This window comes from Gorilla gorilla, chromosome 10 (genome assembly GCF_029281585.2).
Source record: "Gorilla gorilla gorilla isolate KB3781 chromosome 10, NHGRI_mGorGor1-v2.1_pri, whole genome shotgun sequence".
In the NCBI taxonomy this organism is placed as follows: Eukaryota; Metazoa; Chordata; class Mammalia; order Primates; family Hominidae; genus Gorilla; species Gorilla gorilla.
This window is the reverse complement of record NC_073234.2, coordinates 90,638,091-90,654,417: the sequence shown is the minus strand read 5'-3', so window position 1 is coordinate 90,654,417 and position 16,327 is coordinate 90,638,091. Positions and strand designations below refer to the sequence as shown.

Here is a 16,327-nt window from a genome sequence, read left to right as displayed (position 1 = left end):
ATCTTTGCACTTGCTGTTACTTTTGCCTGCAGTGCTCTTTATAGAGTTCCCTTCAGTGAAGTCTTCCCTGATCATTCTACATCCCCTGTCTGTCAGTGCCTATCCACTTAACCTGTTTTATTTTTCTTCATTGCATTAATTACCTCCTGAATTTATGTTATTTTTTTTAACATCTGCCTTCTCTATCAGATTGTAGCCTTCACCACAACAGTAGCTTTGTTTTCTTCATTGCTACATCTCTAGCACCTTGAACACGAACTGAATCTTTAGGCTCTCAATAAAAATTGGTCGAATAAATAAATGAGTTCTCTTTAACTTTCTAATAATGTTGTATACAACTGTAAGCTTCTTGAGAGCAGAAACTATATTTTAATTGTTATATATATGTATATATACATATGAGGGGCTCAATAAATATTTTTGACTTAATCACATAAAAGGAAATGCTGGGTAAGCTTATATATTTCACTTTTTCTAACACTGGGTATATTTGAAGATAGAAGGTGTTCAGTGGATGTTTGTCAAATACATAAGTGGCTGAATGAACAAATAAATACAAAGATAAAGTAAAATATTTTCAAGTAGTAGGTACTCAGTGAATGTTGGCTGCATTAATGAATGATCAAGTAAATGAAAATTTAAAGTTGAGCTTCAAATGCAAACTCTTTTGGAACTGCAAAACAGTAAAGGTTGATAGGGATAAGGTTAATAGGGACAAAGGTTAACAGATAGCTAATTTAGTTTCATTTAGTGTATAAAGAAATTAACTGCATATAACAACAACAGAAATTTCATAGAGTAATGAATTTAAAGATTGGCAAAAGTAGAGTATATATAGTCAAACATAATCCAAGATTATTGCTCTTCTAAGAGACGTTTTTAACAAAATGTCTGAATTGTATACATTATGTTTTTTAGATCATGTTCCCAATGGCTTAGACAGCTATAGTCAGAAATACTAAAACAATTTAGGTGTAAAAAGTCTAATTGCCAGGAATCAACAAGTGCATGTCCTAATGTTATTTTCTTGAACATCTATTTCTGGAATGGCCAAGGTTAGTTGGTGCACCAGAATTTTTAAGCTCTTTTATAACTTTTTAAAAGTTAAATTTAGCTTTCTGTTTTATTTCTATGTGTGTTTTCTGCTATTTGTTTTTGCTTTTCTTTCTATGTGGGGGTAATGGATAGATGAATTTTATGGAGTGCAGCAGAAAAATACAGAGTGATTACATTATACCTCATTTCCTTCACTATTTTTATACTTTAAAAATTTATTTGTATTTTTACTCCCAAATTTGCTCCAGGAAATACTGGAAATATTCACGTTTTGATACATACATTCTGAGGGGAGCTAATTTTGAAAAGTTACTGCAGATTAGAAAAACATGATTATGAAAGAACTGGATTAACTTTCATAAACTCTTACTTCTAATTTGAATACCTGACTCTTGGCTGTGTAATTTAGGAAAGTTAGTGCATATTAGAGTGGAGTGGATCCTTGGAATTATCTCAAACCAGCTTTTTCCCTTTATAGATGAGGAGTTGATGCCAAGACATTGTGTACAGAGCATACATAAAAATATTTAGGCCGGGCGTGGTGGCTCATGCGTGTAAATCACAGCACTCTGGGAGTCTGAGGCAGGGTATCATCTGAGGTCAGGAGTTCGAGACCAGCCTGGCCAACATGGTGAAACCCCCTCTATATAAAGATACAAAAAATTAACCGGGCATGGTGGTGGGCGCATGTAATCCCAACTACTCGGGAGGCTGAGGCAGGAGAATCGCTTGAACCCGGGAGGCAGAGGTTGCAGTGAGTCGAGATTGTGCCATTGCACTCCAGCCTGGGCAACAAGAAGGAAACTCCGTCTCAAAAAAAAAAAAAAAAAAAAAAAGGCAAAGAATAAAATGCAGGTTTCTTGATTTCTAGGCCTTTGCCCTTTCCACACATCATTTTAAATTTTAATTATATATACACACACAAATACACATACTTATATATGCAATTATTCATGTAATCATCTATATGTACATAGTCACACAAATTTAAAGTAATATCCATGTCTAATATCTATGTATCTCTATATAATATATTGCAGTCTTTAAAAAAAATAAGTGTAAGCTCCTTGAGAGCAGATATTGCAGCATGTGCTTAAATTTCTTGTCCTCAAAACGTCATTCTGGGCTGTGCGCACAGACAGGTGCCTTATGAAATATGTTAAACAGAATTCAATTAGACAAAGAATTACACAACAACCGCCGTGGATCCGGGCCGGGCTTTGGCCCTTTCCCTGCTCAGGAGAAGCGCAGGTGAGTGAGTCCGCTCCGGCTCCTCGCCGGGGTTTAGGGGCGCCGCGGAGCCGGTTCCCTGGGAGGCTCTGGCGGCTGTAGCTGAGGTTTCACCCCTTTGGGTTTTCCAGCCAGCAAGTACTTCTGAGAGCGTGGCGGGGTCTCCGGCCACAAGCTCAGTTCCGGTCAGCCAGGCAGCGGAACTGAGGAGGCAGATTGGAGGGGGCGGGAGGTGGCGTAGAACGAAAAAGGGACTTGGGCCGACGACCTTTTCGTCCCAGGAGGTGAGAGTGTAATCAGAAGCCCTGCGCTGCGGCGCCTGTTGCCCGGCAACCTGCAGACGCGGGCCTGGACTGTCCAGACTGTCCTGTCTAAAGCTTTCTGAATGCGGTTTTTGGAGGAATCGCGCTAGTTGATACCTTTTCCAACTCTTCTAACTCTGGACCTCTTCTTACCGAGCTTGTTAGGTGAAATCAGGCTGACTGTCTCTTGTGCCCCTCGCCTGTCTTGTCCAGGAATCCCAGTTAGGTAGGGGATGAGGAATTCCTTCTGCTACACTGCAGGTGCTCTGAAGTATAATATAATTTGGGAGCAGGGGGAGTGATGTGGGTGAAAGGAGATATTACTCTGTTTTGCTTGAAATTAGGAATGACCTAAGTTTCAATTCAGATATCTGGGTCTGTAGTCGTCTGGGATCAACATAGACTTGGTCCCTACCTTTATGTAGCTTAAATACTAAATCGTATTTACATCTCTTTCTTTTTTTCTTATTTATGGGCTGAATTAAATCAGTTTATTTTTTGCTTTTCATTTTTTTCTGATTTGATATAAGTAACATAATAGCCAGTAATATTACTACCAAGAGAGAAGTGATAATAATTGGAAGTGGAAATAGTCATCCTTAAAAAAAAAATGAGGGAAATGGGAAGTGTGTTCAGTTATTTTTGGTAGCACTAAAGACATTAGCCAACAGTATTTATTATATGCTAGCAATATCATCTCATGACATGCAGCTATTTAAGTGGGGACAGAAGCCATTTAGAAGTGCTATGCCTTCCTTTTGCTCCTCCCTATCTCCAACATAGCCCAGCTGGATATTCAGTGCTTAATGACAAAGACAACCCTTGGCATAGGTTTCAAAGATTCACTCACAGCCAGTTGTTTGCTGATTCTTGTACCACTAAGTTTAGGTTTCTAATTTTTTAGTCCCTACAGCTCATTCCCCTCGAATTCTTCCATTACCTTTACCAGTGAGGTTGTAGTACTGAAAAGAGATCTGAAACCCACGTGTGAATTCGGGTCTGCAATAACTGGCAAACATTTAGCGAAGTACAGTTCACTTTTCTTGATCTCAGCTGGCTCGGTTTGAAGATCAGAAGGTTGAGCTGTTTTTGTCTTTGAAGCCCTGTCAAAATCTTAAGATTATCTACATAGGGTGTCAGTTGCCTGACTGCTCTAATTCCATAGATCGGAAAGTGTTCCATGTATGACGGCATTGCCCTTTGAATACTCTTACTATATCTAAGTTAACCACTTTTGTGTTTTGTCATTCCGAATTGACCGACTTCACTTATTTAACAAACATTTGTTAAGTTCCTACTACATTGTGGGCTTTCTAAACTCTGAGACATAGGGTGAGCAAATATGAGGCTTACAGTCTAGCATTAAAGACTAATAGCTATAATGCAATGCTTTAAACATCTTATCTAATTGAAGACAGAATTTGTATGTTGGCATTGTGATTATGTTACAGTTAGATGCAGAGAAAGGAATCTAAGAATATGTGTAAAATGTATACATGTATTTTGCTATACATTAATTTACTTATTAACGAAATATTTACTATCCATGCTTTGTTAAGGGTGGGAGACGCCAACCTTCTTGGTCTTGACTGTTTATTAGGGGAAAGAAAATCTAATGACAATGAAGAGTGAAGACTGTCCTGACTGGGGAAGTACAGGAACTGGGAGGACCTGGACATTTGAGGATTTACATGTTGCCGCTTTTTAAATTTGCAAATAAATTATACTGATTTGAAATGACCTATAGTGATTTGAAATAGCTGTAACTGTTACTAGGATATAAATAATTGAGAGACTGATGTGTGGAGAAAATCACTTTGCTGATTGTTCAGCGTCCTTATCTCAACTTGGGTTTGTTAGCCAGAAATCATCATCGCAAATACAATAATTTGTGTGATTAAACAACCAACCCAACCCTGGCCTCCAAAACAAAACAACAGCAACTTTTAAAAGTTGCTTCTTTGTGAAAAATAGCTCTGAAAAGAAAGCCATCTGTAGTGCTATAGGATAATTTTCGAATCTAATGATTTGTATTTTTTTTTTCAGAATATGTTTACTATTGGTTGATAAGTCTCCTTGACTTTAGAGTGGAGTTCCAAGCTTATGGCAAGGGATTTTTAGAGGAAGAAGCTCTAGGGATGGGGTGAAGAGAACCATGTAGATAAATTAGTAAGGAATTGGGATATCTTTCACTGGGCATGAAATAAAAGTATATTTTAATAATATATTTTATTAATTTTATAAATAAAGTATATTTTAATAATTTTAATAAATATACTTAATTTTAATAAATAAAGTATATTGTAATAATAATGATGGCTACCATTTATTGAATGTTACATTACTCCACCAGGAAAATTACTAACATTAAATTCATTTTACATATTACATAGAAACATTGGTTCATAGAGATTAAGTTTTTACTCAAACTTGAATTATGGGAAAATGGCAAAAATCAGGATTACAATGTATGTCTGTCTAATTCCAAGCTGGCAGGATGCCATGCTATCTTTCCTTTAAAAAACAAAACAGAAATAATTTACTATTAAAATAAATCTAAGACTATAGAAAAAGTATGGATAAATATTTAAATGTAAAATTATCCTTGGTAATATAAAGGTGAAGTATAAAATATACAAAATTTCAATGAAATATATTCGTTTGATTTTTATTTTGTACATATTTGCAAGTTGATTACTTTGAATATCCTTTTGTTAGCATTTTTACCAATCACCACATTATTACTAATTGGACCATTTACTCCATTTTATTCTTTGTTCTAAATGAAGAATACTGCTTCTTAAAAATATTTTCATCAGCCTACTCTGGCAAAACCAAAACTCATAAAGGTTTGGGAAATGAGTAAAGGAAATAAATGTATATCTCATGGTGGTATTAGAGAAGAGGGAGATGCATTAGTTTTCTATTGTTGCTCTAAAAATTTTTTTAAACTTAGTGGTTTAAAACAACATAAATTTATTATTTTATAGTTCTGGAGGTCAGAAGTACAACATTAGTCTTAAGGGGCTAAAATCGAGCTGTCAACAGGGCAGGTTCTTTCTGGAAGCGCCAGAGGAAAATCCATTCCTTGCCTCTTCTGCCTTCAGGAGGCTGCTCATGACCTCTTCCTCCATCTTCAGAACCGGAATGCCTAGCATCTTCACCCCTCTCTGACCTATGCTTCCATCCTTACATCTTCTCTGTCTCACTTTGTTCTTCTTGCTTCCCTCTTACAAGGATTCTGGTGGTTACACTGAGCCCACCAGAGAATCCAGGATAATCTCCCCATCTTAAAATTCTTAATTCAAACACATCTGAAGTCCTTTTTGCCATGTAAGGTGGTATATTTACAGGGTCTGAGGATTAAGAGATGGCCTTCTTTGGGGGCCCATTATTCATACTAACACAGGTCATAATGTAATTGCCCTATAAAAAGTCGATATTGGTAAAAGCACTAGAAGTGATTAACCTTATGATTTCTTTCCAGGTAGACTTGTTAGGTAATTTGTATGACTTATTTAAAATTAGAGTAAGAATTACCATTTAACATTTACTCTACCTTTTTCAAAGTATACTGCATGATAAATACAGGAACTCAAATGGATTTAGAGGTTAAAGGAGTTGCTGCCACTTCTAGGAGCCAAATTCAGCCATTCTTTGGAAGAAAGAAGCCTCTACAAGTATGTGAGCTCTATATAATTTTCTTCTTTCAGGATAACTTATAAATAATTTTTTAACCTTTTCTTCATGTTTTATGACTACTTATATTCACAGATATTTAGGATCAACATTTCCTAGATTTGAAGAATGGAACCACCAAAATTGAAGATAATAATTACTTGAAAATTTGCCACTGCTTGAATTAGTTTTATTTTTTAAAATTAAACTTATTGTATTATTATTGTTATTTAAGAATATTTGTTTAAGGAAAATATAAAAAAAGAAAAATAGTAGAATGTAATTTTTACGGTTGCTACTAATATCACAAAAAAAGCACAAGTCAGATAACATTTCAGAAATAGGGTATAAGTGCTGATGGGTAAATTATTTTCTATTTTCATTAACTTGAAGTTTTTCTAAGACTCATATATATCTTCTATTTCATGGTGGCTAAACTTGCTGTAATTTTTATGCCTTTCAGTTTTTTTGGCAATAAGATTGAATGTTTACAAACACATACATGTTTGTTACTTTCTTTCTCAAACCCTTCACTGTCTTCCCATTTCCTTAAAAACAAGGTCTAAGTTCCCTAACTTGTACTATAATGTAACAGCTTGGCCCTACCCCCCCTCACACTCTGGATTTTACCCCTTTCCAAATGCTAACTCTTATCTGGAGGCCTGTGCAGTACAAGTTGTTTCCTAGCTGAACCAATTTTCTTTCTTCTCTTTTCATCTAGCTAACTCCTCCTCATCTTTCAGAACTCCTGTTAAAGGTCGCCTTAAGAAAAAAACAAAACAAAACAAACAAACAAACAAACAAACAAAAACAAGCTTCCTAAATTCCCTAGAGTAGGTTGGGCATACTGCTATGTAGTTGCTCTGTTATAGACTTTTTTTTCCCATTATTGTTTATTTGAGAGAAAGTCTTCTCCAGCAGAGTGCTATGTGGGTAGGGATTATCTGTCTTACTTGCCTTTTTATCTGTGTCTCAAGCACAGTAGGAAGGGGCTTAATAAGAATTTATTATATAGAGTTTACTGAGAAAAATTATAATTAGCTTTATTGCATTGACTTATTGTGTATCTCTTAAAGTATAAAGGGAACATTCATATTCATACTGATACAAAAAAATTTTTTTTAATTAAAGCAAAGGTGGACTTCTGAGTCATGGACAAACCAGAATTCTTGCCCACCAGTGTAAGTTACATTTCTTCACATTTGGACTGTTTAATGGGCACATATATAACATACATTGACTAGTTAAAAAAGAAAGCAAAATTATAAATGTAGCTATGATTGTGAACCACAGAAAAATCTATATTCATATGGATAGCCTGAAAATTACTATACCAAAATTAAAATAGCTGTTGTGATAAGATGGTAGAATTATAGATAATACTTCTTTGGTTTTTTATTTTCCTTAATATGTTTTACATTTTCCTGAAAAAGTGAAAATATTTGTTTATTTGGAAAATTCAGCTATATGCATTCATTAAAGAGATGTATAAATTTTTATCCTTGTATAATTCATTTAGTTGGCATCAATTTAAGGATAATTATGTCTGTGCTTTAATTTTGAGGAGTATGACAATTTTATGAATCTTAAAATTATTTTATTTTTGGTTTAGAGTATATTAATTTATGTTTTATGTTACATGTTATTTTGACTTTTAAAATTTGGAATAATATGATTTTTATATTCTTTCAAGTACTTTAGATTACAGAGCTTCTTTAAAAATAGAAATTAAAAACTTAGTAATTTACTAGGCTGAACCACACGATATTGACATTTCTGAAGATCAAAATGAATAAACATCAACATTTATGTGGTTCTGTGTGATAGATTACCTGTATGCTCATCTTGACATAAAGAATAGAGTTAGGTGCAAACACTAGATCCAAGATATCGAGTAAGTAACAATGGCTGTGTCAGTTGTGTGCAGAGAAAAGTTTAAGGACTGGTTTTCTGAAAGTGTATTATAAGTTTATTGTAAATTTTACTTGTTTAGTATAAAGAAATTTGAGCATATATTAAGTTGATTATAGCTTTTACTGCTATAAAGGATGTGTAGCAATCAATTTACAAATATTAATCAAATATATAGTCTCTCTTGTAGATTCCATGTAGCCAATAGATTTTCACAGAATTGTCTCTTTGTTTTGTTGCTGAACTCTGTATCTCTAGCTAACCTATGGTTGCAACTGATGAACTAGTGTAGTTCCAACATGAATATTGGTTAATATTTCTATTTACTTTAAAAAGTGACATGAGTGATTTCTTGGCTGAGTCAAATAATAGTTTTCAATATAAAACCATGTTTCTTCAGTGTATTTTGGGGCTATTCACTGTGTGACAGGTATAGACATGATATAATTTTAGGTTGAATCTGCATTATTAACATTTTCTCCACCACTTGTTAAAGTTTCAGAAATGAACCAAATATTAAACCAAGTCCTATTCATAGCATTTGCCAATTTCAGTGTAAATAATCCCATCAAGGCTGTTTCAGTGTACCTATATGACATCACTAAGCACAGCATTGGAAAGAGGTGCACACTATTACACTACCATAGAGACAGGATAAACATAGATACATAGATAATCTCTAGAGCACAGATAATAGTGAAGTACAGTGAAATCATCAGGAAGTGATGAATTTTGAGTATGTATGTATGTATGTATTTATTTATTTATTTATTTATTTATTTATTTATTTTGAGACACAGTTTCACTCTTGTTGCCCAGACTGGAGTGCAATGGTGCAATCTCGGCTCACCACAACCTCTGCCTCCTAGGTTCAAGTGATTCTCCTGCCTTAGCCTCCCCAGTAGCTGGGATTACAGGCATGTGTCACCACGCCTGGCCTGTTTTGTATTTTTAGTAGAGACGGGGTTTCTCCATGTTGGTCAGGCTGGTCTCGATCTCCCGACCTCAGGTGATCTGCCTGCCTCGGCCTCCCAAAGTGCTGGGATTACAGGCATAAGCCACTGCGCCTGGCCAAGTATTTATTTAATATAATTTAATTTAATTATAAATTTATATGTATTTTTAATGATGGATGTGTTTAACAACCAGTTAAAAATTACTGAACATTTAACAAAAGCCTATCACAAGCCAGTAGAAGCCATGGCACTATTGGTTTCAGTGTACCTATTTATAAAACATGTAACGTATAAGATTTGCAATTATTAAAGTTTCATGTTAAAAAGTTACGGGATACATAGATTATTTCTTTCAGGGTCCCACGACTTGATTTGGGAAGCCTTGTTGACTCTGATGATGAGGTAATTTTTATTTAGTATTTAATATAATAAACATTAAAACACAATATTACACATAGCATATAAGAAATATCATTAACTTTATTTTTTAGGACAATTTTTCATATATTCCACTTAGTACAGCAAACCTGCCAAATTCATCTTCTACTCTTGGCTGGGTCACACCATGTCAAACTCCATATACTCAGTATCATCTAAATAAATTGGTTAGTATTTATTTGCTTATCAAATTTTCAGAATTTTAGTATGCATTATTAGCACTGGATTTAATTTCTTGATAAAATAAAAAAAAATTATTATGTTCAGTCTATGTTTTGCCAAGTTTAAATATTTTATGTATTTAAATACCAAACCGTAAGGTTGGTGAAATAATTTTTACTTGTTTTACATTTTGTCACACATGGAAATTGGTATTTTAAAATTTTTAAATGAAATTGGTAAAGTACACATATATCCTAATATGGAATTGAGGAATTTTAAAAATATGGCAAGCTCTTAGATCAGATCTTGCTGGTTAAGCAATGTAAGACTGGTCTCTTGGAAACTGATTCATGCTTTAGGCTGCTGGGATACTATGGAGTAAGTAGCTATGCTCATTCCAGATTGTCTCCTTGAGACATGTTTATGCTTCAAACATATCTAGTGTTTTCTTCACAATTTGAATATAGATTCTGACTAGCATAGGTGTAGGGCTTTTCTGTTTTTGTTAGTCTTTTCATAAAGCTGACTCTATTCATGTTCTTAGTTTCATTTTGGAAAATTGCATCAATAATACCCTGAAGCTTTGCTTCATCCTTCTCCTCTGGGTTAGACATGAATATCCTCAACACTTTTCAAGGGTTGGACTGGCTTTATAAAAAGCTCGTTTTGGAGTGCCTGTCCCTCCCTAGGTCAATACAATATGCCCTTGTATTTGTATAGCACTTATTTTAGGTTTCTCTTATCCACTGACTCTATTATCTCTCACTCGCATGGAAATGTGGTAGGGAACCAAATAATATTTCGGTCACTGTAAAGATAGTGGGAAAACAGAATGAAGGTTTCTGTAAGCACATACTTTACTGAGTGGCAGCAAAATGGTTACTTAAAATATTTTTTAAGTAAAACTTTTATTTCCTTAATGCAAATTCAAATGAGGACATTTGTTTATTTTTGGTTTAAGAGAAAAACAAATTTTATTTGCAAATATTTCCATGTTTGCAAATAGATAGAATATATTGATATTCTAGAAATGACAACCAATCCTTCTCAGTATTAGTGATCTTCAATTGCTCTATCTATTATGAAAAAAATGATTGACAGTGAAGTTCTTCTGGGGCAGAAGAAAAGCTTATCCAAAACTCCTAAGAAGAAAGATAAGTCATTTTTTCTCCTCTTAAATGGATCTTCAGCTAGGAAACAAGGTATAAGCTTACTGGTATTTAAGGTAACTGCCCATTCCGAGCAGTTCTGTCTGCTCTGATTGGTCAGTGATGCTGTCTGTACCAGTTGAATGTCTTAAATACCATCTCTGCTTAGAACATTGACTATAATTGTCATTTTTAAGGAATGGATGCTAAGGTAAGAGGTAAACCTGTTAATGCCAATAAGGAAAATTAATACTTTTTTTTTCTGATAGCATGCTTTTTTCCTATAGGATCAGAACATAATACCTGAAAATTTGCCAGCACCAACAGACAAATATAAACTAAAATATCAGCAATGTAAAACTGAAATTAAAGAGGGCTATAAGCAGTATAGTCAGAGAAATGCAGAAAATACAAAATCAAATGTTACACATAAACAGTCTCCAAGAAACAAGATAGATGAAAAGGTAATGTATGAGGCTTTAAAAAATTCTAATGACATTTAAAGAAAACTGCACATATTACAGAAATCTCTTTTTGTGTGACATATCTTGCTATTAGTAATAATAAGTATAATAGCTAACATTTATTTCTGCATATCAAGGACTGTTGTAAATATTTTACTTACATTGACTAGTTTGTTTTTCACAACAAATTTAAAGGGTTATTGTCATCATTTTCTGACAAAAAAGTTATAGCCATATAGTTTTGTCACCTTTTCTCTGTTAGAAGTTTTTCACGTACCTTGGGATTAGAAATAAGACAGTATTATGTATTTTGTTGACATAGCTGTCTTGAACTCAGTTGGTCTGACAGTCTAAATTTTAAAATTGATAAGTGATTTGAGACTTTATGGTGATCCTGGTTTGTGCAAAAACTACCATCACTTCATTACTGTCTTTTGTCTCATTATGGGAAATGATTTTTTAACATCATGTGTTGCTGAAATTGTTTTTGTGTAATATTAGGTATAAATTCACTATTAATGAATATAATAATAAATTAAACATAATAATTGTAATGGCTTTCATAATCATACAGAAAAAGTCAATCTTGATTTTTAGAAGGAATAATTTGAAAAACATGATACTAGTGGCCATAAAGAAGATAATTTTTAATTTTAATTTTAATAGAATTTTTAATTCAGTTAACTTTCTATAAGAGTAATGTGTTTCCAGGGACGTTTTAATGTTGTATTTGCTTAGCATTTTCCTGTAGGTAAATAATAATAAATTTATAAGTAGGTATGACATTTCAGCTATTTTTTAATCCATGTAGGAACTATCTAGAATTAAATAAATCACACAGTGATTAGCTATTTTTTAATCCATGTAGGAACTATCTAGAATTAAATAAATCACACAGTGATTAGCTGAAAGAGTAACACAATTAATGGGATTATTTGATCTTTCTTATTTTGAAAACATTTTTCCAGACCCAAATATAAACACAGAAATATGATAATCTGGTGTCTATAATAGTAGGCAAAATAATTTCATAACCTTTTAGCATCTCGCCATATATTGTTTGCAGGATATACCAAATGATATTTAGATCACTGTACAGATGTTGGGAAAACGGAATGAAGGTTTCTGTAAGCACATGCCTTACTGAGTGGCAGCAAAATTGTTCAAAATATTTTTTAAGTAAAACTTTTATTTCCTTGAATGCAAATTCGAATGAGGACTTTTTTTACTTTTGGTTTAAGAGAAAAACAAATTTTATTTACAGATATTTCCATAAAATTGGTAAGTATTTATATAATAAGAATAAAGAGCTTTATAGAAGCCAATATACACATAAATTCTTCTGGAAAATATGCTATTTTGCCACTTTGATTTTTTAGAATCTATATTAAAGGTGTGAAATTATTAAGTTTAATACGTTTTTAGTGGTCTTATAGAAGAACTTCTAGTTAAAAAGCATTTCTGTAGATTCTCTGTATAATAATTTTGTACTTAAGGGGTTTGAGGAACTTATTTGATATCTTTTCAAATGTATACCATTATGAGAATCAAAACTGCTATATAAATGGCCTAGTAGTAAATTCTGTTACAATTACATGAATTAACACTAGTAATCTCTGGAAACAGAAGACATCCCTGATATCAGAAGTATAAGCCCCTCTTTAAAGCAGAGATCAACATGTAAATTGATTCTCTTTACTGGTAAAGCAAAGCTAAAATTAGAAATATTTAGGATCCAGGGCAAGAACTAAAGGCTATCACTGCTAACTAATCAGTATGATACATGAGTCAACTGATAATCAGTTGAACTGCAAAATAGAAGTTTGACTCTACTTGATTCTTGTCTTCGTTCATTTTGTGTTGCTATAAAGAAATACCCGAGGCTGGGTAATGTATAAAGAAAGAAGGGTTTATTTGGCTTCATGAGTCTGTTGGCTAGAAAGTTGAAGATTAGGCACTTGCTAAGGGCTTCAGGTTGCTTTTACTTATGACGGAAGATCAAGGGAAGCCAGCATGTGCAGAGATCACATAGCAACATAGGAGGCAAGAGAGCATGCGAAGGTGCCAGGCTCTTTTGAACAACCAGCACTCTTGGGAAATAATAGAATGAAAACTCACTCGCCTCCAAGGGGACAACACTGATCTATTCACGAGAGATCAACCTCCATGACCCAAACACCACTCCAACATTGGGGATTAAATTTGAACATGAGGCTTAGAGGGGACAAACATCCAAACCATGGCAATTCTAATGGTAAATTTCCTTTGCTGTGTTTTCCTTCCACTTACTATAAAAGGTGATAAATCTCTTGTTGTCAGATTGTTTTGTTACCTAAAATGCAAACTTATGTGTACATATATATTTTTAAAATAATGAGACATCTTGAAATTAAACATGAAAATCATCAAACTTCAATTTTGTAGAAAATAATCTTTATTTCCTAATTGTACCTATCATTATTCATTTCAAATACCTCTTTTTTCACTCTAAAAAAACTTTTAGTTTTAGAAATGATCAATATAATTTATTCATTTATTATTTATTCTTTCAACACATAGTTACTGAATGCTTAACTTTATGCAATACCCCTGTCCAGGCACTGGGGGTAAGTCAGTGAATAAAACAGACAAAAATTTCTGCCTCTAAAGAGCTTATATCCTAATGGAAGGAAATGGCAAGGAGAAAAAAAAAATCAATCAATGGAATGATTAATCAGTCAACCCAGCTTGTATGACACATGGTGAAAAGTGTGGTGTATAGAAGGGATCTAGGAAAGTCAGGGCTTTGGGTATGGGATAGCAACTTGTATAGGATCACAGGGGAGACCTTTAGATAAGATAGCATTTTAGCATACACCTGAGGAGCAGGCTAGTCAGGAGAAACTCTGTGTCATGAAGTAGGAGTGTTTAAGAAATATTGAGGAGGACAGTGTGGTCAAAGGAGGGAGAGCAAGGGAGAGATGGAAGGAGGTTGGTAAGAGAGTTGAAGGGAGTTTGGGAGGCAGATCAGGGAGGCCACGCAAGCCAAGGGAGGACTTTGCCTTTTTCTGTGAGGCAGAAAGCTACTTTGTTCTTTTGAGGATGGGCTTTATTGAGAATAGGACAAAGATAAAAGCAGGAAGACCTTTGAGGAGACTGTCACAATAATCCAGGCAAAATTTGACGATGATGGCTTGGACCTAGGTGATGGTAGCTTCAGACTTAGAACTTCGTAGTGCCTCACAAAGTCATATTGTTGACAGATTCTGAAGGTAGGGCTAAGAAGATTTTTGAATGGACTGGTTATAGACTTGAGAGAAGGGGAAGACCGAGAATGACTCTACAAGGATGAATGTGCAAGACATTAAACCAGGCACAGAAAGACAAATACTCTATGTTTTCACTTATACGTGGACTCTAAAAAAGTTGAACCCACAGAAGCAGAGAGTAAAATATTGGTTGCCAGGGACTCGGGGGGAGGGGTTGGGAAAATGGGGACTTGGTGAACAGATGTGAACTTTCAGTTATAAGATAAATAAGTTCTGAGGAACTACTGTATTTGTGGTGATTATAGTTAATCATACTGTACTGTATTTTTTTCCTAGAAATTTGATAAGAAAGCAGATTTTAAATGTCTTAACGACACATACACACACATATACGCAGACAAATACAAATGGTAACTATGTGTGGTGATGGATGTATTAATTAATTTGATTGTGATAATGATTACATAATCTATATGTATATCAAATCATCATACTGTACACATTGCATATTTACAATTTTTAATGTCAATTAAATATTTTAAAATAAAAAAAGAATGGATCTAAGGCTTTTGGCCTAAGAGGGTTACCATTAACTGTAGGTAGGGGAAGACTGTAAGGAAGTCTGGTTTTGGAAGGTTGAATTTGAAATATTAAGTGGAAATATCAGTTTTCCTTTTGTAAAAGGTTGAAAACAAGCTGACACAAAATAAAATTATTTCGAAAGTGTTTTCAACCTGAACAAAATACAGTGCTTTGCTTATATTTAAATATATGCATTAAATTAATCTGCTTAATTTACCTATAAATGCTAAGCATTTTTTGGTGCCTGTTTAAATAAATCACTATTTAGAAAGAAGTATATTAGTGGGTAAATAAATAAAATGATAAAGTATCTTCATAAATTGATTTTTAAATACCTAAGCGAGATTCATTATTCATTTATTGAATAAATATTTATCGAGTGCTCACTTTGTGTTATCCTGTTCTGCCACCAGCGATACAGCAATAAAAATGACAGACAAGGTTCCTGCTTTCATGGAACTTACATTAGGAGAGGCAAGCAATAAATCCTAAATATATATAACAAAATTTTATATAGCAATCAAAGGTCATAAAGACAGAGAGGAGTATTAAGATAGAGTGTGACCTTTCAAGGAAGATCTAAAGTAAGAATAAGCCCTGGGGGGAAGAAATCTTATAATCTATTAAGTTTTTTAAAAGTTGCTATTTTATTGGAAACTTTTTTTTTGTTTTGCTGGGGTAGCGTAAACACATCTCATAGTCAAAGAACAATTTGGTATTTATCTCTTTAGCATCCCAAAGAATCTTTTACCTCGAAGGTTACACTCATCTTTTAGTATTTTATTTCTGAATTTAATTTTATAATGGAGTAGATAGACATGCCCACATTTATTAATTTTTCAAAGATTCAAATTGGACAATAATAATTATAATAGCTGCTAACTTTTATTTAATGCTTGCTACGTCAAGTAGTTTTTATAAAGTGTTGGACATGTATATCTCTTAATCCTTTTTGTTTCTGGGGAAGTAGTTCCTATTATTAATTCTCATTTTATCTATGAGTAACCTGAGGCACAGAGAGGTCACCTAGCGGGCAAGTGGAAGAGCTGGATTCAAATATAAGCAATCTGATTTTCAAAGCCTGTACTTTTAACTGTTGTACAAATAGTCACTGAGATATTCCGTAGTTATCTATTCCCATATTTTGTTAAA

General features: G+C 33.7%; 1 protein-coding gene across 8 annotated transcripts in view; it reads left to right on the top strand.

Annotated features, from left to right (window-relative positions):
- CAPS2 (calcyphosine 2) overlaps nt 1-16,327 on the top strand; it is a 114,744-nt gene that overhangs the window by 57,921 nt on the left and 40,496 nt on the right. For 2 of the 8 annotated variants that reach the window (XM_031001160.3, XM_063694164.1), the window contains exon 2: nt 11,169-11,345. The exons of 1 other annotated variant lie outside the window; for it this stretch is intronic. In XM_031001160.3, the coding sequence (XP_030857020.2) occupies nt 11,169-11,345 (177 nt within the window). Of the gene's footprint in view, nt 1-2,348; nt 2,850-6,137; nt 6,269-7,397; nt 7,448-9,489; nt 9,536-9,624; nt 9,739-11,168; nt 11,346-16,327 lie in introns of those variants that run through there. 5 more of the 8 variants (XM_063694160.1, XM_063694159.1, XM_063694161.1 and 2 more) reach the window with 5 other exon arrangements.